A 26,325-nucleotide genomic window follows, 5' to 3' on the forward strand; every position below is an offset into this window, starting at 1 on the left:
TCGTATATGGCTGCAGCAAATGCTAATTTCCAGCACTTTAATTATTCTGCAAGACTCCACAAAAGTTGCCCTAACATTGTTTGATTTGTCTGACCAACAGTGTAAAGTCTCAAAGGTGTTCAGTTTATAATTATTCTAAAAGAAAAGTAATATCTAAGTAACATCTACTAAGCAGATGTTTGAATATGAAATACAAAATGAGTAGCAATAAATCAGAGGTTGAACTTTGTGTCTTATCTTCACTTCTTCACAAACATCCAGATTTACTGCTGTCAAAGAACATTTTGTCTTATCTGCCTGCTGTTATAAAACGGACAAATCCCCCTTGTTGACTCACTTTCTATTTTCCTTTCTCTTCCCTGTGGAAAGATTCCTTGTTCTGTGTTGTGCCCACAGCACTGGACCTCAGTTTCAATCTTACCTGATCACGCAGGGAACAGAAACTCTTAACAATCACCTGACAGCATAGATTCATGAGGAATGAGCTCACTGACTGAGCCTCACCTTTTAAAGTTGAAATCTAGCACAACTTGCCTGGAGTTGACACTGTATGTCTAATCTGGCAACGTCACCTTAACTAATTTCCCAATTTTTGCCCATAACTCAGCATCTGATGAGGTCTATGAATACTCCTAAAAAAGATCTGACTCATAATATAAATAATGCTGTTAACTCTTACTGTGTCACATGTTGGCTGAGTCACAGGTTGGGATGGTCAAATACTAGGTGGATGCCGCGCCAATGAAAGCCAAACACCACCAGTCACTAGTACATGGAAAACCCCAGAAAAGACAAAAGGCCCACTCCTTTGTTCCAAATCACCAGGTGGTTTGAAATGAGCAATCCTCTAAATTCCTCGCTGTCCAAATCTCTTAGATTAAAAGAAAGGTAAACTTATCCCTTATTAAATGCTCTGTATCAGCCATTCTACTGTGACTTTCCTGTTTTTATAATGATGAAAATATTTAAGATAAATACTTAAATTAAATTGTTGCATTTACACATTAAAACAACCTTTGACTGGTTTGTTACTGTAATTAAAGTATTTTTTTAATTGACTATTTTGCAGTGGTGGAAGGTAACTAAGTACATTTACTCCACTACAAGTGAATGGGAAATATTTTACTGCTATAGCTATAGTTATTTTTTTTTTACAAATTAAGATTTCACACCTAAAAAAAAAAAAAAACACAAGAAGTTTATAAAACATGTTGCATTGTTTAAAAAAATAAAAGACAAAACTACTTAAAGGTATATAATGTAGTTAACACTAGTTCCACCTGGAACAACTACAACAATAAAATGCATCAGCATTAATAATGTATTCATAAAATAGATAAAAGGAAATGAACACTGTGGTATAAATAAAACATGATAAAGTTCTTAACTGATTCAGTGTTCCTGATTAAGTTCCTCAATGTACAGGTCATCCTCATTGACATCATCATGTCTTTGTCTTTGTGCTATAAATGGTTAAAAAGTTCCTCATGTGTTTTATTAGAGGTGACGTACTTAAATAATAAAACAACCCGTCATCTTATCCAGTTACAAAACTATTTCCCTCTGGTGCATAACTGGTTCCCTTTTTATTTATATTTCTCAGTCAGCACCATTTTTAAATCACAGTGCTACTTTTTCATAACAGCTTTTTTAAAAGTTGAATATATGTTCACCAAATGTATAATCAAATCCCCATAATAAGAAGGCTTAAAGTATAAAAACATCAACATTGCCTCAGATTAGAGAGTCTTCAAAGAGGCCATTCCTCTGACTCCTTGATTCAGCTCTAGTCATGGAAACGAGGGTTACTGGCATGATGTTGAGTAACGAGCTATCAGAGTTTGAGTCACTGAGAATAACCTTCACAATGTAAAAAATGCTGATATGAACTTTTACTCTTGGGTCATCACTGCACTTCTTTTTATAGCACACGTGCACTGTGACCTTGTGACTCAGTTCGTGTAAGTGCAACATATGTATGTACCTGTGGTTGAAGTCTTGGTCATGTGTCTTCCTTTAACCTTCTCTCAGTCTTTCCTGCTCTCGACTGTGTAGCATTAAATCAAAGTGAAATAACCAAGAATATGTCTGAGATCTTGATAAGTTACTGTACCATACCGTACATATTCATATAATGAACATTAACAACAATTTAAACAAGCAATACACAGTCAAACAAACAAACATCACATTTACATTTCTGTCTACTGGTTATCCAGGTATTGAACATTAATCTATAATCCTCATAATACATACCTCTATACGTCCTCTAGAGTCATACGTCTCTTGTGTTCTGACAGTGTGGCCAGTCCCTCGCAGTGACTTCTGAACCCAGATCGTTCCATCAGAGCCCCAAAAGCTTCTGGGCCCCGTTCTGGTATGAGCTGGCAGAATAGTGGGGAGAACCCTGGGGAGGACAGTTAAGGGGAACGTCTCAATGTTCTTCTGGCTCTTCTTCTCAGTGGAAAGCACCTCAGAGGCAGATCGAAACCCACACCCACTGAAAATCAACTTGACACAGCTTTGTGTGTGGGTAAGGGCTGACATTAATCGCAAATTGTTAGATTGTCACATATCACTTGTCTTGACAGACACCTCTAAAGTTAACCTGGAAAGAGAAAGCAATGTGGGCTGGACAGGTGGAGAATGAAAGAGCCTTGGGAGCTGATTTGCTGATCAGGCCTGACCTCTAGTGGTTATCATGTAGTAACACAGACAAATGGAAAGTGAACACTGACCCTGACAAACACAATAGTTAGTTAGTTAGTTAGTTAGTCAGTCAGTTAGTTGTAAATGTCAACATATTGTGAATTAGGTTTACTATCTTGGCCAGTCATGTATGCAAAGTTCCTTCAGTGGTTAGGCACTCCATGATGACAATCTCATGCTAAAGATTAAGGAGTGGTGGAAAGTACTTAAAAAAAACAACAACTTTCATTTGTGCTCAAATTTTTGATTAGTTGTAGTAAAAGATCTCATCTGTACACACAAGGTTTATCTTATTAAACAGTACAGCTGTGACCAAGGTTGTGCCTTGGACTGTCACAATAAAAGGCCACTCTACAATGTGCAGTTTTATCTTGGAAAAATGTATAAATCACTAAACTATGGCCATAGTGCTCACTAACATGGTTTTAAACAAATGTGTGGACAAAATAACAAAAGACATAAAGCTTTTGTGTGGGTAGAAGAAGTCTTAGATCCTTTATATTTTTTAAATTGTAACTAAGATTTTACTGACATTAAGACAATAAAAAATACATGAGAAGTTAAAATGTTTAACCGAATGGCAACAATCTACCACAGCTACCTACATCAAGAAAACATGAACAAGAATATCATTCCTGTAAGTGCATTTTCTTTATCCTCATATAACAATATGAAAAACAATACAAAGACAACCAACCCCAAGGTAATACAAGCATCTCTAACTAGGACATATTGCAACCTAACTGTAAAAGCCACTCAGGTTGCATGCCTTTGTTTGGTAAAATAAGCTGCTATGACAAGTTATTTTTGTTCTGCTAAGGTTATGTTTCTAGTCACTGATATTCCCTTTTAAATCCCTGAAAAACAGTTTGTTGTAGGTTACAACAGGTGAGGTTATACTGTAAAAAGGTTGTGGATAGATTTGGATCAATACATGTTTTTAACCATGTGAAGTAGAGCATCAAGATAGTAATGAACTGGACTGAAGTTTGGCTCAACTTTTGTGACACTGCTGGTTGTCAGTATTTAAATAAATCGCTCAGGTTTGTCTGCCTGGTTGAATTGTCATTACAATGTGTGTTTTCACGAGAAGGTTGGATAAATTTGACCGATACAAGTCAAAGAAAGAAAAGAAATCAAGAAATCCAACTTGTAGGATATGGTAAAACGGCTACTACATAAACTATAGCTCTGTCTGTAATACTTGTTTCATTAGAAACTCATTGTGTAAGAAGAGATATTTACATTTTGACATGAAAAACAACAAAAAGTCAATGTCAAGTGACCCTATAGGGATGACAACAACATTTCTTAACAGCACCCTCTATAAACAACCTACCTGTGTGACAATAAACCCTAACTGAGTATTTTTAGATGTTTATGTATTGGTACTTTTCAAGCAAAGGATCTGTATACTTCTTCTACCACTGCTATTAAGTGGACTGAAAATGTAATATCAAGTTGTGGTTCTTTAAGTTCATTCATAGCTTGTTGCAATGTGAGCTGAATTGGTTTTGTAGAATATTTCCCCATAGGTTTGTTGGCCTTTCTTTGTTTGTTTTCAGACTCACCAAGTGGAGAGAAATATTTATGAGTTACCTTTGGTAGTTATAGAGATGCTACATGCTTGAACATGTCATGAAAAATGGAGCAAAGCAGCAATTTTATTCTCTGTGATTTACTGTGAAATAAACCGAGACAGGACCCGTTCCCGTTTTATTCCCCTCTTTTACCGTTATATTAGTCACTCTCCAACTTTCCTTTCCTTTCTGTCTGTCCTCTCCCTCACACTGTATTTCTCTCCGCCCCTTTCACATAGAAACCAGAGCTGTCAAGACATGCTGAGCAAAGTCTAATTCTCACTGAGGCCTGTCTCAGGGTGGGGCTCTCTATCTGGGTGTGTGCATGTCATAAATCATGACAAGCATCTGTGTGTTGTTAATCAGATATGTGCCTGCATTTGTGTATGCCTGTTTTTGCAATGACGAACACTGAGACGGGAACATTATTAACCCGCAGGCTGCAACAGGATTTTTTGCCCGACCTCGCTAACACTGTAAATAAAAAACTCATACGTACACATAAATTTGAATCTGTTTTTATATAAAAGTAAATCTGGGGTGGTTATAATCTTTATTGCAAACTCCAAAGAGGCCTCCTGATAATGTTTTCCAGTCAGAAAATGAAACCGCTTCAAAAAAGAAACTCTTTATTGCATAAAAATACACAGACTACCAAAAATAATCAATTCATACTACAGCAGAATATGATTTCCAGAAGTGGTTGAATGTTAATAAGATATTCTCTATCGTACATTATATAACCCATATAGCAACTAACAATGGCTGAAAAAGCTGGCGTTGAAAACACAGATTAATCCTCGTACATAAAATGATGTTTCGCACCTCACGTTCAAGACATGCAGGCAGTTTCTTCAAGCAAAACCCTCATACTCATTTAAAAGTTCTACCAAATTACAATTTCATCATGGTTATTTGCATAAACAATCTGAAAGACCTGACTACTAATCAAACTCTCTCTCTCTCTCTCGTAAAACAGACATATGGTCTTGTTTGAGCATGAACTTGGTCTTGGCATGAACAGCCATATGATTACTGGTATTGAGCTTGATTCAATAAAACCAGACTGACCTGTTTGATAGGACATTCAACAAACACAACACCGAAGAAGCTAAGGCACAGTATGTCACACAGTTAGTCACCAAATTGTACACCTCGGTCTCAGTGTCTCATCAAACCAGCAGATGGTTACCCAAAGGCGCATTATCAAAACTTATGAAGACTATTTAGAAAAAATACGCTTAGTGTTCTCACTTAATGTGCCTAACTTTGAGGCAACAAGACACGAAAAAGACAGAATGAGCTTCTGAGTTTATATTGATCCCGTTAAAACCAAAAACGACTGACATGGACCATTTCAGATGCAAATTTTAAAACAACCTATCTGGGTCAAAAGAATACTGCAGAGTATGGCCATGTTTTCTAAATTTGAGACTGATTCTTGAGTCAAGCTCAATGGAAATTCATTTAATTTGCTTCCAGTTTAGAACAAAAGACAAGCAATTGCAAGTCCTCCATCACACCGCTGTGTCTACTCATGACGCATATTAGTGGTACTGTTAAAAAAAGTCAGCACAGCAAACCCCTACAGTTATTTCCCTTTGGTAATAAGTAATAAGTATTAAAAAAAAATCTAGACAAACAGCAGATAAGAATTATCTAAAAAAAAAAGTTGCAAATATGATGTTAAACACGTATATTTCCATAGATTACATTCAGCTTTTGAGTCCAAGCCTTCGTTTCCATCTCAGGCAGCGACATACAGATGACAAGAAATGTATTGAAGAACTGAGAAAAAAGTAATAATAAGACATGGGACATAACTAAAAGATGATTTCCTTTTGAATCCTAACAAGGTTTTAGAATATCTCAAACAAATCTGGCTAAAGCTATCCTTACCTCTCTTTAGTTAAGTGCACTTGGGTGACCTTGCATTGAGAACTACATGTTGAAAGTACAGATACAATGCAGAATGGGGAAAATATAACTGTTTATGATGCTGACTTAATCTAAAATATAGACATTGACAGATTCAACATCCAATCACAGTCCATTTCCAGTACTCCTGGATGGTGGAGGATGGGCTTTCTGCTGCCAAACCAAATGTAACTGGACGGAGCCATCGTAGATCTTTGGTGAGATGGTACAGTGTAAAAATGTTCAGTGGCCAGTGCAGATCTGCCTCAAAGTGAAACGTGGAAATGGCTGTAACTGGGTGGGTGTGCTTGTATTGTCTTTAAGCAGAGGAATAGATGTATTTGGTCTTGGCCAAGCCGGTCAGCTCGTCCTCATATCTTGGCAGGCAGCAGAAGAGGATGGCGCAGCCGATGCAGAGGATGGTGGCGCCCCAGCCGAAGCCGTAAGCCCAGGTATAATAATAGTTGCCCTCGAAGATCAGCTCGTTGAATTTGACTGGGTAAATGATCAGAGCGATGATCTGTAGAATGACTGTAGAGAGAGAGAACGGGAAAGAGGTTACACAAAATTTGACATCTCTTCTGATATGAAGATGTAAAGATTAAGTCGCTGGATTATATTATAAGACAGACACACTGAGAACAGGAAAAGCGTGTAGTGTGTCATGCAGCAAGTTAGACAAATAGACGACACTGACACGAACAGCAAGGTGTGGAAAATATCATGAGTGTGTAAGAGTTACATCAACATATCGACATCTGTAAGACCGAGGTGAGTCAGTACTTGCAGACAACAATCAGGTCAGATATGTCTCTGAAACACAACGCTGGCACTGATGGTTGTTTGTCGGTGTTTGCACACAGATGTTCTCTGTAAAGGTGCAACACCGTCATACTGAAAATGTTTTTGTTTTGGCCTTTAAGCCCTCGAGCAAAGGCAGGGCAGGCAGTGAGTCAAAGATCAGAAGAAACTCTTCTATAAATGATAATTTAATCAGAAACACCCTGATGATTTCTGAATTTGATTCAGAAGAACGTGAATCTGATTTTCTAGTATGTTACTTATGATTTAACAGAAGTCTACAAACGTTTTAGACCAATATATATATAATCGCTTCTCACTACTTTCTAATGCATAACGCAGGAGTTTCCTTCCAGGCAGCCATTGTTCAATTCATGTCAGGCTTTTATGAAAAGCAACTTGTTGAGACTCAACAGGATGCCCAGGTGAAGTAACAGTCACTGCAAAAAAATGAAAAATGTGTGCCTGTGTTCATCGCCTAACCGTCTCAGCCGTTCTCTCACCATGCATACTTCTTGGGGGGGAAAAAAATGTATCTATATTAAAGAATGCAACTCACCAGCTTAAAGCCTCTGTATAGCATATGATTTTAAATAAGTGAGAAGCATAAAAATACTGGAATATTTCATGTAACTGTCAAACTTTTTTAAGCCATTACCAACTGTGCGGCCAAAGATTTGTGGTCTGTGAGTCTTTGTTTTAGGTTTTAAGTATTTAGTTCTGATCTGATTATACTTTCTTTTTCTTCCATCTCTGACTGATACTGAAGAGTCATTTTGTGCCACCTGTAGGAGCCAAACGCCAATTTTCTCTTCACTGCTGCTACAGCAGCGTGACAATATGTAAATTATAGTCAACTCCCTCCGGCACTTTTAAAAACAGTCATCAGAGTTCCTGTGAATTGTGACTGGCTGACACACCTGTCAGCGCTGCGGTGAAAAGGTGTGTGTTTGTGTGTGTCTATGTTTGGCTCTCTCCCATGTTCTCAGACGCTGACTCTGTGGGGTGAGTCAGTCGTCTAAGCAGTCTTAAAACTAGCTGCTCCCTTCCCTTCCCTTCCCTCCTCCTACAGTGAAAACTCGCTACCACCACTCCCTTTCTCTCTTATTTCTCCTCCTTGTCATGTCAACCCTGCACACATCACTGTTGACCCTCTTTCTTTAGAAATCAGGTTAAGGTTTTCTCCCATTTAAAATCCAGCCCTTCTAGAGAAAGCTTTCACATTTTCTGACTTCCACTTAAACTCCTCTGTTCTCACTCATACTGTTAACCTTTTCCTGACCTCTGTACCTAACACTCCCTCTGAGTCGTCTGTTGAAAAAAACCCCCACATACATTCCCAAGACATCAAAGTTTAAAGGAACGTTCAGTGACTTATAGTCTTTTTTTGTCACTTTTAATGAAAGCAAAACTACTTCCCACATGGTCTGGGAAAATTAGTACATTTAGGTTAGATTCAGCATATCACAAAATAATATAATAAACTTAAAATTACTATCAATATCTCTTTTTTTTTGGTAAAATCAAAATGTGCATATAACAACTAATTCTTTAATCAGACATTTACTGATTTAGATCATAATTATGTAGATTTTAGACAGTTTTATTTATTATTATTATTTATTATTTATGGCTGCTTGTGTTTAAACAGCATTTGACATGTGTCATACATACTACATAATTGTTTGTTTGATTGCACTACAGCAAAACATGATACCCAGGTATCAATTCATGCAAATAGTTTCGGTTTTTACGTAGCAAGATTGTGAAAGATCTGCCTCCATCACAGTACAAAACAAGGTGAAATATTTTACAATAAGTCTGCCTGAAAACAGTGAAAACAACTGTCCACAGTGGGGGCTGACGTCTTGACACTCAGAGGCAGACATATTTTGAAGTCCTGGCTGATTATCACTGGGGTTAAGTGAAAAAATAAGTTTATGTTGTACGAGTTTTAGGTAATCTGGCCCTTTAATCGAGGAAATAGCTCTGAGGCTATTTCATGGAATATCTGTTTAATTGCTGAGCCTACATGCAAGCATAAACTTGTCTCCTTAGCATGAATTGTACTAGTTAAAACCTGAGGGACCTTTTGTTATCAGTTCTAGTTAAACTCATCCATCGTTCTTTGTTGGGTAGAACGTAGCACAGCTGAAACAGGGTGAATTTTGATGACGCACGTCACTTGATTTGCTTTTGATTTCATTCTTCGCCGAAGCAGATTTTATGCTCTGCTTTATTCTCTGTTACTGCCAACTCCACCCAGCTCTACTTCAAAACATTCATCTCCAAATAGGTCATCTGTCATACCTGCAGAAATTGGGTGTATGTTTGTTTGTTTGCGTGCATCTTACCAACAACGATCAACAGTGCTCCTATGAAAGGCAGAAGAGTGATGTTGAGCGAGCAGCACAGAGCGACACAGGAGATGATGAAGGCGATGATGAGGATGAGGAGGCCGATGATCATCAGTGCAGCCACTGCCTGGGCCCAAGCTGGAGTCAAACACAAACAAGCATACAAATTAGGCTGAAATAAAAACTAAAAACTCTGAAAAGTTAGAACATCTTCATGAAATAAAAACTAAAAACTCTGAAAAGTTAGAACATCTTCATGAATTGTTCGGTTCTTCGTAGTTTTTATAGCCCTGTTCTCTGATTGGTGATAAAAACGTTCCCTTGAGTTATCACTGTGCGCTCACAGCAATGAGCTTAATGGCAGCGAGTGCTTTGCAGACTTTTGCAGGTAATATTTTTTAATAACAGATAATATTCTGCTGAAATTAGGTTTGAAATGAACCTCTGACACAGTAAAGAACAGTGCTCTGACTTTACTGTTCAGAAAGAATCAGGCATCTACAAAGAAACTAAAGGTGATTTTAGGGTCAGTAGCATTTTGTCGTCATGACACTGGTCAAGTGTAATTTTTCCCACCCGATTAGGATGTTAAAACTAAGGGAGGCAGTTATTTAGCTTTGTTACCAGAAATAAAGGAGTCACTGTGTTGTGCAATGTGTCTTTCGACATTGTTGCATCTCTATTGAGCGCTCTCTCATCACTTAAACATTAACTTATGACAACACATTCTCCAATGTTAGCCAGGTTCAAGCCGATGTCGAGAGGGAGAGAGAGGAGGGGACAAACTGGCTACATGCACCCGCCACACCCTTGACAACACTCTCGCTCTCTTTGTCACTTTGACGTGCTGCAGACATGGCCTCTGTAATTTGCAAGGAAAGAAGTAACTCCCATCATGCGTGGTTGGAGATATGTGGGCTAAAGATACTGACTGATTTTAAGCGTGCTGCACTCTTTGTACAAACCGTCATATGAAAGAAATAAAGTGAGATAAAGCTTTTACTGTGTTCTGAACTGGTTTCACATCGCATATAGGATTAAAATAAACATTTTCCTACATGTTAAGGTACAGTCATTTTCACACACAGTCATACCCAATTCCCTGTTACTCGATAGGACAACACCCTAAATTATTCATACCTGTGTGTGCTTGTGTTCATGCCCTAACCGCCTCCGCCTGAGGTATTTCTCTCATCATGCACACACTGACGCCACGCCAGACTAGTTCAACAGGTTCATTATTCCTCACGGTGGACTCTTGAACATCACGTCAGGACGAGAATGACAAATTCAGACTAATCCTGAGCGTTATAGAGTCATCGCTGCAGTGGAGAAAGCAGCTTATCCGTAGCTTAAGAGAGGAAAGAGTTACAAAGGGAAGTGAACACATTCAAATGATTTAATGATGTTCCAAATTATCACTCTCCAGCATAGTTTGTTTTAATTATCCTTCTTCCAGATTAGACTGTCCAAACACAGCATGCCAATGATATCAGACAGTCTGGAAGACTCAAACTTTCCCACAAAACATGACTTTCACATAAAAGGTTATGGCCTAAAATAATTGTATAAAAAAGGCAGAAATCAGCTTGTTACACTAAAAGTAGTGTGTAGCTTGTTGTTCTCATACACTAGAGACAGTAAGATGAACTCAACCCGCATGTCGACATGTGAGGAGTTGGATTACATTAACGTGCACATTCATGAGTAAGACAGAGGAAGGAAGGAGCTCAACTCGTTGTCGTCAATTAGTGTGTCACCAAATTTTTTCCGTAACATTGTTCTTTTCATTAAATCATTCGCAACAACTCCCTAAAAACACACCCAGGTGTTTCCTGTGAATGCTTCACTTATACTTACAGTACGTTTAAAATGTGTCTACTACAGCTTGGCATTGTTGCATGCCTGGGTTTGTTTGTGTACTCAATACACATTGTGAAAATATCTGGGTGTGTATCTGTGTGTGAACACCAGGACTGTCTGTCCAGTTCGTCATCCAGCTCTTCGACAGAATAGGCTAACCAGTTGCACCCAGTTCATGTTTTCTTCATGTTAACACTTAGACACACACACATGCTTCAACTCATACGCTGCATGCTTTGGCCATGATAAATGTGTTTGCTCTACAGCTTGTATTCAGACCAGCTCTAGTCTTACAGTCATGGATAAAAATCATCAAACCTCTTTTCATGCAGGCAGCAGGGATCATCTAAACACTTTGCACTTTGCTTGAAAAGATTCAAATGGGGCACCTGCTCAGCCAGCAGGAACACAGTGCCGATGTTTTAATTCAGGCTTTATAATGTGTGTTTACTTTCCTGCTTTTCCAGTTTTCAGTGCTGAAACAATTTAATCTACAGAAAATCTAATTAAATTAATAATCAATTGCTCCTTTTTTGTCACACATGATATTAAATATGTTTGGACTGATGGTCTGTATAAATCCAAAGACAGCACTATGATTTCCGGGAGATTACATTTTTAAATTATTATATTTTTTACATAAAACAATCAATTGAGAAAAATAACTAGGAGAGTAATAGTTACTTGTAGTACAAATTTCAGAATCCAGCTATTTAAAATCAATTCATGGCATTGGTGCAAAATAACATCTGAAAACCAAATGTTAACATAAAATTTCATCTTCATATACGCCTATTTCTTATATGGTCTTTTCGCATCATTAGCATATCTTCCCATTGACACACTCAAACATAAAAACATGTTCATTCCTGTAGTCCACAGGACAGCTGCAGTTCCTGGGAATACTGCCTTCGCATTTATGTGCAGGAAGAGGCCTAAATAACGTGATAGAGAAGATCAGATTAGATGCCTAGTCCTAGTTCCCCATCTGCACACAGCAACTATTCTGGTTGTGTTTGTTTCCTCAGCTTGAGATTCACCAACATACTGTACAGTATGTCCACAAGAATTTAGGCCAAGAATGCTCAGAGGAACCTTTGGGTGAAAATTTATCGTCGATCCAGCCAGTAGCTTTCTGGCAGCTGCGACCGTCTTTTGTTTAACCACTTCAGTCCTCCGGAGAAGTAAAAGGAGGCTCGGCCAAAATAGCAACAGAAAGACAACTACTTGATCTAAAACTTCAAATGAGTCTAGAAAAATACCTGGAAATACTTGTGCTTGTATATTATGAGAACTAACTCACAAACATTTGTGTTTCACTCCCTTTAGTTCCCACACATTATTATCGCCACTGCTGCTGACACTGAGCCAAAATGGAGTCGAAAAAGTGACTCTAGACTTCCCATCAAATTATTAACATTAACAAAACCCACAAACAGAAAAAGCTGTTTATACAGCTACAGAAAACATGACACAGCCATGTTATACAGTTCACTCTAGAACTCTAACTAAACACTAATTGTCTCGATTAATCCTTTAAAATCACATTAAAATATCCAAAAGCTCAAGGTGCACAAGTCCAAAAACACCACAAATAATCTGATTTACAATCATGTAAGACCAAGAAAAGCAAATTTCTCAGGAACCTGGAACCATCAAATAACTCCCACCAACAAGGTACTGCCCACCTTTAAAAACAAACAGTCTTGGAGATTTCAAAGCTTTCACTTGAGATCATCTGATGTTTTTTGTGATTCCTCTTAATCCTTATTAATTATTTCCTTGTTTATTGTGTCGTTTCTGTCTGTGGATTGTTTGTTGTGATGTTTCTTGTTCTCAAATCTCCTTTGGTAAAGAAATCTAAATCTCAGTAAGACTTCCTGATTAAAGATTAAATTAAAAAAAATATATCTGTTTAAAAAAAAAAAGTCTTACTATGAACGGCAGCCGTAATTAAAGACTCTGCAGAAGCACAATTATCCAGTGACATCTTTTCTTTCAAGTGAATGTTTTGTGCAGAGAAGTCCACAAATTAGTCAAAATCGCTGATAAGATAAAGGACAGAAGTGTCTTTTTCATGTTATTCATGTCTCAGGGAACATATATATATATATTTTGGAGATTACAATATGGAGCTATGTGCGATTAGCTTCACCAGGCCACTGCCACTGATAAGGAAAACAGGACTGTCTTTGTTGCTAAGTGGGTGTGGAATAACACAAATACAACCTGAGAAGGACAGAGCGAGCAGGAACAGAAGTCTGCTCTGTTCACGGTTATTGTTCGACATCATTTCAGAGTGTGTGTGTGTGTGTGTGTGTGTTTCGCTGGACCTCTAAAAATGAAGGAAAAACTCATTAGCAGTGTTTGTATAAATAAACAAATGACAGTAATCTTCAAATCTGCTTCACATCCGCCGTTTCTGGAGTGTCGGTCACAAACTATTTAAAACAGTCAAACAACTCTGCCTGAGGTATTTTTGTGAATTTTTTGGCTTTAAAACTCGCTAAACGTTTGCCCCCAGCAAAACCAAGACAGAAAACTACACTGTGTGAGCAGTTTCATAAGCTTGAACTCTGTTTCTGTAATGACTCCCTCACAAGTATCGACAGAGCTCAGGAGTTTTGTCATTATCAGTGTCATCCTTTGCTTTTTGCCTGCAGAAAATGAAGTTTTAAATGAAAGGCAACCGGAGGACTTCTTGTACATGAATCGAGCTCCACTGGCTCCAGCCAGCCAGTGCATTTCCAAATGCACTGTCTGTTCATAAGATCTTATCCAGAGTATTATTGAATCTTCCTGATATGACACTGTCCTGCAACTTATATTGAATCTGTATCTATATGTATATTAAAACCGAATTAAAGAAGAACATGTGCTGTGTTTCTTGGCAGTAGAAGGCTTTAGAAGAAGCCACAGGTTTCGGAGCTGCTATGATTGACAATACAACCTGTTCTACTGGACTGAAACAAAGTGTTTTGACAGGTACAAACAGGTGAAGAGAAATCAGTGACACAAAAAAACATGTATTTTAAACTAACATGTCACAAGTTTCTGTTCATTTTGTCACAGGAGATCACATGAGGTTGGTGTTCTTTTAAAGTTTCTGCCATATTTTGTTGGTTTTGTTTTCCTCTGTTGGAAACATTGTTTATTATGGGCATGTCAACCCTACTCAAACAGTTGACAGATATTTGACAGATAAACTAAGCATTACCTGGAGAAAAAGGAAGCACCTGCATGAAACCTCCATACTTTCAACACTATTTGCAATTGCTGGAAATAATCTCCGAGATAGTGCAGACCAAAGTTCAGTGCGCCTGACTCCGTGAGAGTGCTGTAGGCCTCCCTCCCGCCCTCATCCTGGACTTTCTAGTTGTTCCCAGAGGTCGAGTCCTTCAAGTTACAACATGGGAATGTTGAATTTTACACCCTGGCGAGACACGCACTGAATCAAGTCATGTTATTGGCTATATTAAGCCATCTATCTTCTCTATTTCCGTGCGCTTCGCTCCAGACATACTGTTAATCGTCCTATTGTGCTATGTGTAGTACAAACTAAATACTTACAGTACTCCATAAGCGACTTGCCGATCCACTCTTTCCTGCCTCGGTACCTGGTCCACATATTGGCGTAGTCAGACTTGGCGTCCTCGTCCTCGACCCATCCCGAAGTAGCCGCGATGGCGATTATGTCAAAAATAATGGCGAAGAGCAGCAGCAGGGGCACGATCCACCTGCATCGAGGGTATGCGATCCCACAGCGAAACATGACCGACGATTGGAGCGTGTGGAGCCGGATAGAGAGAAGGAGAACCTTTGCGTAAAAGCGGCGCGGTCCGTCAGGTTATATGTCCTGCGTGTCTTTGCGCAAAGGCAGTGTCACAGGGTGTGGTACGGACACCAGAGAAACACCCCACCCGAGTGTGTAATACAACCTGTTTTGGGACCTGAAGGCTGGGCTTGTCTGACTGTTAAAGCTTGAGTCAGGCCCAGCCCCGTTCACTGTGTCATATTACACCCACAAACTGCAACTGTTGATGCGCCTCTTTCACCTGAGCTCTGGCTCCCAGGAAAGATCTGTAATGGTAAAGTTGTTCAATTATATGTTAGAACAACAGTTAAGCATTGACTGGACTGTGTGAGAGGGGAGAGTGAGAAAAAAGGAAGAGAAAAGAAACAGTGAGATGATGCAGTATTTAAAGTAGCCACAAGGTGGCAGCTAAAGGACAGTTATAGTTTTAGTAATGTTTATTGTCCTCTCCCTTCAAAATAATGGCACATGTATATTTTTGACAAATTCAATATTTTAACACTTCATTACTTGTATATATCTATAGAACACTTATTTTTCACATTCTATCTTAGTATATTTTAGTTTTTTAAAATTCTGTTTTAGTATTTAATATTTTTATTTTGTGTTTCTATATTATCCTTTCCCAAAATGTCACAGTATTTGACTTCTTTAGCTTATTTTTATTCTTATGTGTAGTGCCATTAAACTGTTTAGCCCTCTTAATGCTGATCTGATTGGTTCCTCTCATCCAACACATTTCATTGTATTACTGTCAATGTGTTATCAAAAAACAAAAAAACAAAACTGAAACTTGAACATATGCATTAATCAGCTTATTATTTGATAGTAGTATGATGATGTTGCCTTGGCACATAGACACATTCTGCATCATCATCATTATTATTTTACTTTATCGTGCTGTACATTTTGCCACATTCTTTTTGTGTTTACACATTTCATTTTATCTTATAACAAACATGACAAATGCAGATGCAGGGGGTCACTGAATGTATGAAAGTGATGTTAATCTTTTATGGTCAGCATATCTCACCCCACCCGAACGCCTCTGGGAGATTTTGGTGTTTGCACCATCATCAGAATACCAGAAAATGAGGGAAAATCTTTTGGATGATGAGTTGACATCTGGAGGCAATCTACGGTGCTTCACAGAAAAATATCTCTGATGACACTTTGGCAGCTACCCTAGTGCTTTTTATTTCCCCATTCACAGCTGTACGCCCACCTGTGGTTAAACAAAACTGATGCAATATCTCATAAACAAAACTGTGAGAGCCCACAGAGTCTTTTAGTGATTCACCCTCAAAAGACGTCACCAGATGACATAATCACTCTAAGTGTGAATACTCTGATGTCCACAGTGGGGAGACAGTTGTCTGTGTTTGTAGATATAATATGTACAGTCAAAGAGCACATTATAAATCTGTTATAAACATGGATTTTAACTTCAATATTTAGAATAAGTTCAACTGTAAACTATAAACCTGCTCGTCTATTCTTTGGAAAATGGGATTTAAACAAATATGGCCAAGTGCATATTTGTGCTAATGTCTGTGTGCATTCACAACAAGCAGTGATTAGATAAGATTAGATTAGATTAGATATATACTTTATTCATCCCACCACAGGGAAATTCACAGCAGCAAGATAGAAAAACAAAAGCAGAAGAGGCCAAAACAAAAAAAAAAACAATAAACAGACAGAAATATCTATAACCTACTCAATAACCACGAAAAACAATCAACCTACAAAAACAGACAAGTACTTAGGATAAAAAATGGCATGATATATAAAGAGTATTGTAATGTAAAATGACCATACTGTAAGTAATTTTGCAAAGAAAGTGACCATAATATAAATAGTATTACAAAAATAAGTGACCATGATATAAATAGGAACTGCAAGGTATAAATGAAATAAAATGAGATAAAATAGAAAGCAAAAATAGAAAACAAAAATTGCAATGAACATGAACAGGAGACTAAAACAATCAGGTGGTGCAGGTGTTGTAAAGTCTCACAGCAGCAGGGATGAAGGACGCTTGCTGCTCAGATTCTTTGCTTTGGTTAAAGTAACAATACCACAGTTTAAAAATACTCTGTTACAAATAAAAGTCCTTTCGCTTGAGTAAAAATATCAAAAGTAACTCACTATGAAAAATGCTTCAAGGTCCTTAACAATCATCTAAGTTATTGTTGTGTGTGACAAGCTCCTTTTTAGGACTTTGTTTTGTTGCAAAGAAATTAAAAGTAAATGAATACCTCAAATAAATCCCAGCATCTGTGTATAATTTGACATCACTCCAACCTAACTAAAAACATAACTGAAAACACTTGTGGGGATATGTGGGACATTGAATCTATAACAATGCATCATAATTATTAATATGTAGATCTTGTTCTGTATGCAAAGCCAGTACAGCTGTTGGAATAAATGTAGTGGATTGTAAAAAATACCTCAAAATAGTACTTAAGTACAGTACTTGAGTAAATGTATTTAGTTTCTAGTTAGGTCACCTAATCTGTAACACCTAATCATGAAGTATTGGTCACCATCTTGAAACCATATTTTTTAAACAATGAGAGAGAAACACGAGGACGTTGGCAATATTTTATTTGGGCTCTCTCAGGTCAAGCCACATTAACAGGTAACAAAGGATTAGATCATGAATACAATAGTTAGGTGACATTTGGGATAAAATAAACAAGTTAAGTTAAACAAGTTAAAATACACAGTTTTTGCTGAAATTGTCTTCAACATTTTCGCATCAATCAGGGAGTCATAAAGCTTAGAATAAATCATGATTTTAAAGGCTATGCCACACAAACACACACACGCACGCACACAAACTCAAATGAGAGTTGATTACCTGAGTGCAATTAGATGCATCTTCACTCTCTTCATTTTTAATTTTTTCTCGTAAAAAAGTGACAGTAATGACAGTACAACTTCATAAATACAATGATTTTTGGGCCTTTCTCAAGGTGATCAATCAAAGTTTGGAAAAATAATAACATACCATTTAACCCCAATCCTTCACAAACACTCAGAATTTATAGTCTTCCTTATCTAGTCTTGGAAAAGCTATTGCCAACCAGGCATAGGGTAGATGTTTTTATAATCAGTTTTAACTTCCTGTCTGGTTTGAGACAGGAGATTCGCTCTTCCTCGATCTCAGCTTCTGTCAACAGTTCACAGCCTTTTTATCATCTAGTATCTCTCTCTCTGTCTTCCTCTCTTTCCGTTCTCTCTGTCTTTACACAACACCAGAAATCACACCGTCAGAAGTCTGTCCAGTCCTTAAGTAAGCAATAGTCTGGTTTCAGTTCCTCAGGTTCACTGTTGTCATGAGAGGATGTGCTTTGGGATTAATTTAATTGGTCTTATTGTGACAGGCTCAGTAATTTGCTTTATCCGTCCGCATCTAATAATATCAGGTTATTTCATACTTGGACCCCAACCCCTTTTTCCTGTTGTGCTCTGCTTCCCTCATTTCCTCTGTGCTCACTGGTTTTAACATAACATCTTCATTGACACGTTGACACATTTGAATAGTGATTAAATGGTGGTGGCAACTTCATACCCTTGTGTAGTGTAAGAAAATAGTTGCTCACAGTTTTCTGTTCCCAACAGCTTCAATTATTCACAACCAACTGATTCCATAGAGTTAAAAGTTAGTTTCTAATCTAACGGTACAACTTCAGGTCCCGAACATTTAGCTCTGCTGTTGGTCGATCTGAAGTCTTGGCATATAACAACCAACCTGTAGAAGTTCAGTATGACTACAAGGAAGTTCTTGATGGCGAAGAAACATAGCATCTGGTGGAAGACTTTGAAATAGGTCATAACAGTGAGTCTGACAACCAGGAAAGGCCCATCCTGGATAAACAAGGCCTCCACGATGCTCCAAATGTCCGTTCTGTGTTTGGTTAAGAGGGATACTTTCTGGGCCGCTTCAACATCCTCACTGTCTGATCTGGAGTCCACCACTTAAAAACAAGGAGACAAAAAACAGGAACTCAATGGTAGAAGAATATTATAATTAGGTTGGTTGTCAAGATGAGCCACTGAGATCAGAGGGAGTCTGTGATTATACACTAATAAAAACAAATTCCAGTTGTATTCCATTTCTGCCATATTCTGTAAATATATGTTACACACAACCTTTAAATCAGAGGACCTAACTTTTCTCATCTGCTGGTTTCCAAGATTGAGAATAAACTTAGATGAACATGTTGCATCTGTGTGTCAACACTCTGTGTGTTTACACGGCATTCAAACTTGCTGGGTACTAACAAAAAGACACACCCATGTGGCCATAAACACATACACTGGCTTCATTTGCACTATACTCTAAGTGCTCTAAATGCAGTACCGCATTAAAGATACACATACAAAACAGCATCACTGAGAAGCACATCCTGTAAATTATTAAACTTGGGTTATGAATAATTGGGATCGTTAGAGGATAAGTCTTTTCGGGGAATAAAATTGAGCTGCTTCTGGTCACTTAAATGTTCTTTCTTTCTTTTCTTCCTTCATGAAACCCTATCCATTGTTTCCTCAGAGTTAAACAAGAGGGTTTGCATTCTTTTCTGCCCTTGGTGTAATAAGTTTCAGAAATACATCTGTTATTGAGGCCTGCCTTGCCTGATAAGAGTTTCCTCTTTACGATCAAGTTGAGAACTTTATAAGTCCAAAACTATTTATGTGATGAGCATGAGACTGGACCTACTCCTAAAAACTGTCAACATTTACACAACCCCCTTAAGTACACCCTTCCTGTGATTTTTTTCTGTGGTTTTAAGAAATATCTATCAAAAAACAGGGACATTACCATGCTTTTAATAAAGGCCGTTATGGTTTACTCAATGACTGGGAAGTCAAAACATATTTTGGGGTTAATATATTGACAAAAATGAAGATAGGGGAGAAAGTGTTTTCAGCTGAACTAGTTTTCGCTCACTCGTGTTTTGCCAATTTCAAAACACATTGTTTGGATTGACCCACACTATGAGGAGGTTATGCACAACAACTCACAGCTGTAACGGCTTAATGCACCAAAGTTGCACCAAAGCACACACTAACCTGCCAGATGGAAGGGGAATTGCAACATGCTCCAGGTCCATACAGCTAAGATGATGTAGACCAGCTGATTGATTGTTTCTCTGAAAGAGACACGTCAATGTCAATACATCAGGCGTAGGATTGGGGTAACTTCACCTTAAAAGTTTGATTGTTTATATATTAATGTAAGTGCACAGAGCTTAAAACTATGACACATATTCATCACGAACAAGTAACATGATTAGCTACTCACTTCACATCTGACATCGTCTCACTAGTAAATTCGAGGATGTCTGCCGCAGTGCCAACAAAAATTAGGAGAAGCTGCGACAGCTGATCACGCGTGATTCCACCTCCCAAAGGGAGAAGCCACTTCCCTACAATGAGGAGGATGAGCACGATCTGATGGAGAGCCAGCATCCAGGTGTTGGCACAGACGGTTGATATTGTCTGGTTAAAAATCTGAGAAAGGGAAGAGAAATTGAAAGTTATTTCTCTGATGGCTGGGTCTTTCCCGTCCAGAGTCATCACGTGTTCCTTTAATGTTTCTGCATGCTAGAAATCAGTCTGCTACAAGTATGCAGAGCTTACACTAACCTTGTGATACTTACAGCCTAAATCTCAATCTCATATCTGCTGAGTCCTACTAATCCAACAAGTCATTATTTAAATCCAGTGAAATGGTGAAATGTGTCACAATCTTTGGGTCACAAATATATACTTTAATCTTTTAATAAAGGCTTAACAGTTTCATAAAACAGCTGGGTGTAGTAGCTTTTGGAAATGTTCATGAAATAGGAGCAAACAGTGCATTTTTGGGGGGATGTTTTCAGCTCCAGAGTTGGTGTTCTCAGGAGTATTTAAAGTAGCAGGATGATGTATGTGGGTTTGACTCACTTCATCACAATGAACTCAATAGCGTGGCTCATTGGTGTGTCTTTTAATAGTTTGCCAAACAATGGAGCTCTATGGTACAGAGAAATAATGTTGAGTCATGCTCTGACAACATATTGTTTTTTTTAAGTGGGATATGTTGACAGTAAGAAATTGCAGCCAGCTTTGTGCGGCTTTCCCACCGAATTTTATCATTTTAATTCCTCTAAACTAAATAGAGTGTTGTGATGTAACTGTTTATATATACTCTTTCTAATGCTCCCTCACTGTTAACAGACTGTTTTCAGGCTTTTATCTTTCTTTTGTCTGTTCATCTATATTAACAGACTAATCGTCCTATGATAACCTGCTCAGATTAGGCAGATAACTAGATTTGTTAATGTTGATCATAATATTTTACTACTTTGTCTTGGATATCTGGTACAGTTCATATCCATATGTACAGTATGTCTATTTCATGAGGCTTCTCTGACCCAGTGGAGTTCCCCAAGGGTCAATTCTTGGACCTCTTGTATCTTTCTCAACATGCTGCTTGTAGGGCACATTATCCATCTCACTTCACTCTAATGTTGGTCATATTCAGTTTTGCTATTTGTTTAAGCCTTGTAACCTCTTAAATCTTGCTACTTTACACAATTCTCTTAAATAATTCAGTGCCTGAGTGACTCATAGCTTTCTTATATCAAATCACAACAAAACTGAAATTGTATTTGCCTACATGTCAGCCAATTCCTGTATTTCCAGTTAAAAATTATTGTGAAATTACATCCCCTTTTACCCTTGTTACCTTGGAAAATAAAAGAAATGTCACAGGAGTGTTTAAGCATATAATAGCACAACTAATGGTGCAAGTTATGCACCGTAAATGCCTGCTCTTTATGAGAACCCAGAATTCCTCTGCACAGAAAACATTATTATAATGGACAAATAAATAACAGAGATAAAACAATCCAAGAATTTGGTAGAAAGATCCTTTGTCACTCCCACTGATAGCTTCTTCCTGAGTTATCCCCTGTGGCTGCATCTGACTTTCTAATCTAACCCCCAGTGTTCATGTTTTTTCTCTTCTGCATTTGTCTGAAAGAGAATTAGTCTGAAACTCCTAAATTACCCAACAAGTCTCCTCAGGGACTCCATATAACAGTGGTGCTGGCTTCTTATCAGATTTAGGATATAGACAACCGCAGTTTTGACTCTGTCACCGAAGAGCTATACAGCAACAGTTTAGTCCTGAATACAGATGAGAGGACTAAGAGCACTTTAAAATGAGGATAGAAAGTTTTTGACAGTGTGACAGTAAACTGTATTTGTAGAAAGTTACAGATAAAATGCACCATTCAGTCAGTGAGTTTACTAATAATTTCCATTCAGATTGTTGACTCTTTGCACATGCTTAATATCTTGTAGAAAACTAGTTACTAGTTAAAAGATAAATAGGAATAAAATGCTGCAAAAAATAGAAAATCTTAAAAATATGGTTTAAAACATGAGAATTCAACACAGATCATGTGTTATTATGAGTGACGTTTCAAGCACACTGTTCTTCATTCCAAGAACCATTTTAAAGAAGATTGGAAAGATCCATCCACTTTCCATAGCTGCTCATCCTTATGGGGGTTGTTGCTTATGGACAGTTTAGAGTCACCAGTTGACCTAAGTGCATGTCTTTGGACTGTAGGAGGAAGCTGGAGTTCCTGGAAATCCAGAACCTTCTGTGAGGCAACAGTGCCAACCACTGCACTATTCTGCCACCCTGGAGTTTATATATATATATATATATATATATATATATATATATATTCTTTGGAGGTTTTTTTTTTAAGATATTAGATTTTTTTATTTGCTTTTTGACAAAAACTGTACTTACCCTCAGTTCTATTTGTGTAATATAAAGATAAAGTCAGCAGTTTAGCTTGGCTTAGCTTAACAAATAAAGATGGAAGCAGAGGAAAACATCTTTCACTAATTATAACAATAACACTTCAAATCGTGTTTCTTTAATTTGCACAAACTGAAGATAAATTTAGGGAAACTGCCAAGGATTTAGGGATTTATGTTCAAGATTTTCCTGATTAGGTACAGTGACTTCCTGGAGTCTGATTGTCTGGCATGTAACAAACAAAGCTACATATAGCTAGAAATCTAAAAATATCAAACTGACAAAACAAGTAAGAAACATGCTGGAGGAGTTATAATAAGTCATTTTCCTGAGAGCTTCTCAAGAAACATATGTATTGTTCTCTTCCTTTATTTTCACTCAGCATTAGTTTCACTACCCCGGGTAGTTTCAGTGCATACGTAAGTGATTTCCTAGAAATGCATCGTCATAAACAAAAAGCTGGATCATCTTTCTCACTCGTCTTTATTTCTGTTTTTGCAAAGGAATATTATGAAAGACAGTATGCTAGTCACTCACTTACCCTGAGGTAGTCCTGGTATGTCATGTTTCCCTGGGTTGTGTTAGGTGTGAACATTTTCAGATTCTCCAAAGAGTCGAGCTTGTTGCACTGAAAACAGGTTTCACAGAATACTTTTAGCAGTAGTTCAAACTTTCAAGTTTAAACACACCCTGATGGAATGAATGAATGCAGAACTTTAGCTACATGTATGAAAAGTTTACGTTTTACACCCCTCCCACCTCACCAACATCACTCATTAGGTTAAGCAGAAGAACTGTTGCTTAATAGACACTGACTTTTCATTTTGTTTTTGTTTCTGGCGTTGAATACCTTCGGTTCCTCGACTTTGTTCTGCTGGTGGTCGAGCTCCAGGATCCAGATGGAGGGGATGATACTGATGAGAAACAGAAAGATTGCAGGAGAAAACCTGCAAGACAGCCAACAACACTTTATCAACACAACTTCATTTAAAACATATGTAATACTAACTTAATTCTGCTGCTTTTGCTTGTCTTATATAAAGGTTATAATATCTTCGGGTCTGGGACTGTTCACTGATAACATTTTAAGAGGTGGTCTTGAAATTTATCTTGGAAACGAGTTAATTAAGATTAATTGATGATAACAGAAGCAGCTCTACAATGCCTTGGACATTTTATTATCTTTGCATTCAGTTAACTCTTGTCTCTCTCACACAAATATCTGCTTCTTGTGAGGCGAACAAACATGTTTTAAACATCTCTGAGCATGGAAAAGGAAATGAGTGGATGTTTCTCTTCATAACTACTGATTTACACTGACATAGGCTACATATTTATACTATATTTGACTGTAGGTCAAATTAACTGTAGACATTGGGGAAGACTGGGGCTGCAGCTGGAGGAAAAGTTAAAAGGGGTACCACCCAACTGTCCCAGAACCGGTTAGACAATAGCAGCGGTGGGACAAGCAGGAAACATGGGGGAGGTTAGATGGATAAGGCAGGAGGGGGAACTTACTGTATAGTCCACTGTAAATCTATTTAGCAAAGAAGATATGTTTATGCAGCTGCGTCTTCAAGTGTGATATAATTAATTTATGAAACATTTAAAAACACTTAATTATTATGATCATCATACGTGCACTTACCATTTGTAATCTTCTCCCCTTCGTCTCTTCAGAGTTATTATCATTTCAACGACAAGCGGCAGAAAGAGGAGCGTCAGGAACCAGTAATTAGGATCATGCTTCACCAATGTCACCCTCCCGACCCCGATCAGGGAGACGAGGATAAATAACCCCCTGGTAATAATCGCACACATAAACTTGCACAGGGCCATAATGTTGGCTGGTTAGAGGTGGGTTGTGCACCGCTGTTGCTGAAAGTTGAAATCCTAGAGAGCAGTGGGATTTTGAACAAAGTCCGCAAAGTTCAAGCTCCGCCTTTACGGGACAGAGTCACACAGTTTTACCTGATCTGGGATCAGACAGGGAAGAGTAATAATGAGGCTGCTGGGTAAAATCCCCACCCTGCCGTCAAAAACATGTCATAGCAAGCTGGTCAGAGCTCACATTCAGAGTTATCCAATGATTTATTTATGTGTGGCGAGTCCATCAGATGCTCTGCGGTTGTACAGGAGAGGGCAGCATCACATCATCTCTTCACTTAAGAGAAACAGCTATATGAAGCACACTTTCTGCTGTGTACCATTCCTGGGAACTGTAAACTGCTTGCAGACGCAGATGACTAATACGCTTCAGTTTAATTCAGGAAAATCACATGAGATCGCAAAAACATCCTTAAAATAAACCTAGAGAAGTAAAAAAAAATACTCTATTGCAATATCAGCATTATCAGCATATTTTATTTAAAGTATAAAAGGTCAAATGTCTATATGAGACATAGACATACAGCTTACATTTACAGTTTACATGCAGTATATGCATTTATATACATCTTTGCAAACAACTCCCCCCAAAATAAATACTTACTAACCAACTACTAAACAAATGCTGGGAGAAGACAATGTAGTTTAAGTGTGGGACACCAAACTATATGCACACTTGTACCTTGCACCCATAATAAAACTGAACAATCCAAACTAAATAAAACTAAATTGAAAGAAAAAGAAAGAGTGTCAGAGTTGTACGTAACAGTAACTGTAAGGATATAACAAATACATGTAGTGGAGTCAAAAGTTTTGCTGTAGTAGAAAAAAATGTTACGTAAATAACTCAAAGTTGTACTTGAATACAGTTCTTCATGGAGCCAATGATGTCATTATTGTTTGTTTTTTCTATGATCCACCTTTGTGTATACAGGGTGGTTAGAATAAATATACACCTAAGTATACCTCAATTATGGATGCATAAAGATTTTTTAAGTAGTTGGCTTGCAAACATGCAAAAGGTTTTGACAACATGACTTTTATATACACAGAAAACATCAAAACATACCAGAAAACTGCACAAAAAACTCATGATGTAATGTTAACCAACATATCTGTTTATTCTTTTCTGCTTTTTTAAAAAAGTTTTAAATTAAATTAATTTCTAATAAAACATTTAAGCTCACTTTATAACATTTCTCAGGATCTGGTTACAACCTGTCCAACATAAAGCCACAATTATGTAGTCTAATCACATATCTTATTATCTCGCCATGCAGGAAATAACACGACAGACCAAATCCATCCTGGCTAAAACACACGCACGCACACACACACACACACACACACACACACACACACACACACACACGAGTCATTCTGCCCTACTTGGCTGCCTGCTGAGTAGATTCCTATTCAAATCAATCTCAGCAGCCAGTAGAAGAGAGAGGAAACTGTAGAAAAAGGCCTGTAACCTTGGAAAGGAGACACGCTTTTCCTGTCTTTGTTCCAAATTGTCTATCATCGTCCTTCGGTTTGCATCATATTAAATCACAA

The 26,325-nt window shown here is 37.8% G+C and overlaps 2 protein-coding genes across 3 annotated transcripts; both read right to left on the bottom strand.

The window, feature by feature from the left end:
* Nucleotides 1-4,901: 4,901 nt before the first annotated feature.
* Nucleotides 4,902-15,198, bottom strand: perp (p53 apoptosis effector related to pmp22). Its single transcript, XM_010742719.3, has 3 exons — nt 14,798-15,198; nt 9,362-9,502; nt 4,902-6,737 (listed from the first exon to the last, which is right to left on the bottom strand). Exons 1-3 carry the CDS (start codon nt 14,997-14,999, stop codon nt 6,526-6,528), a joined length of 555 nt encoding a protein of 184 aa, XP_010741021.1. The 5' UTR covers nt 15,000-15,198; the 3' UTR covers nt 4,902-6,525.
* Nucleotides 15,199-17,641: 2,443 nt separating this feature from the next.
* On the bottom strand, nt 17,642-24,819 carry LOC104928442 (transmembrane protein 26). 2 transcript variants are annotated; one of them, XM_027274906.1, is made up of 6 exons: nt 24,530-24,819; nt 23,732-23,795; nt 23,423-23,509; nt 20,362-20,570; nt 20,130-20,209; nt 17,642-19,030 (listed from the first exon to the last, which is right to left on the bottom strand). In XM_027274906.1, the coding sequence occupies exons 1-6, from the start codon at nt 24,718-24,720 to the stop codon at nt 18,723-18,725; spliced, it is 939 nt and encodes a 312-aa protein (XP_027130707.1). In that variant the 5' UTR covers nt 24,721-24,819; the 3' UTR covers nt 17,642-18,722. The 2 variants fall into 2 exon arrangements, with proteins under 2 accessions (XP_027130707.1, XP_010741032.2); XM_010742730.3 differs by having other exon boundaries at nt 23,732-23,828; nt 24,530-24,817.
* Nucleotides 24,820-26,325: the final 1,506 nt, after the last annotated feature.

The sequence above is a fragment of the Larimichthys crocea genome, chromosome III (assembly GCF_000972845.2).
Source record: "Larimichthys crocea isolate SSNF chromosome III, L_crocea_2.0, whole genome shotgun sequence".
Taxonomy (NCBI): Eukaryota; Metazoa; Chordata; class Actinopteri; family Sciaenidae; genus Larimichthys; species Larimichthys crocea.

Bases quoted from the DNA above. Each gene is read 5' to 3' on its own strand.
- perp (XM_010742719.3), bottom strand. From the start codon at position 14,999: ATGTTTCGCTGTGGGATCGCATACCCTCGATGCAGGTGGATCGTGCCC. The intron at 9,503-14,797 runs GTAAGTATTTAG...GTTTGACTCCAG, and splicing joins CAAGTCGCTTATGGAGTACT to CTTGGGCCCAGGCAGTGGCT. The intron at 6,738-9,361 runs GTAAGATGCACG...CTCTCTCTACAG, and splicing joins AGCACTGTTGATCGTTGTTG to TCATTCTACAGATCATCGCT.
- LOC104928442 (XM_010742730.3), bottom strand. From the start codon at position 24,720: ATGGCCCTGTGCAAGTTTATGTGTGCGATTATTACCAGGGGGTTATTT. The intron at 23,510-23,731 runs GTATTCAACGCC...ACCTGTTTTCAG, and splicing joins ACAAAGTCGAGGAACCGAAG to TGCAACAAGCTCGACTCTTT. The intron at 19,031-20,129 runs GTTAGTGTGTGC...CTTGTTTTTAAG, and splicing joins ATTCCCCTTCCATCTGGCAG to TGGTGGACTCCAGATCAGAC.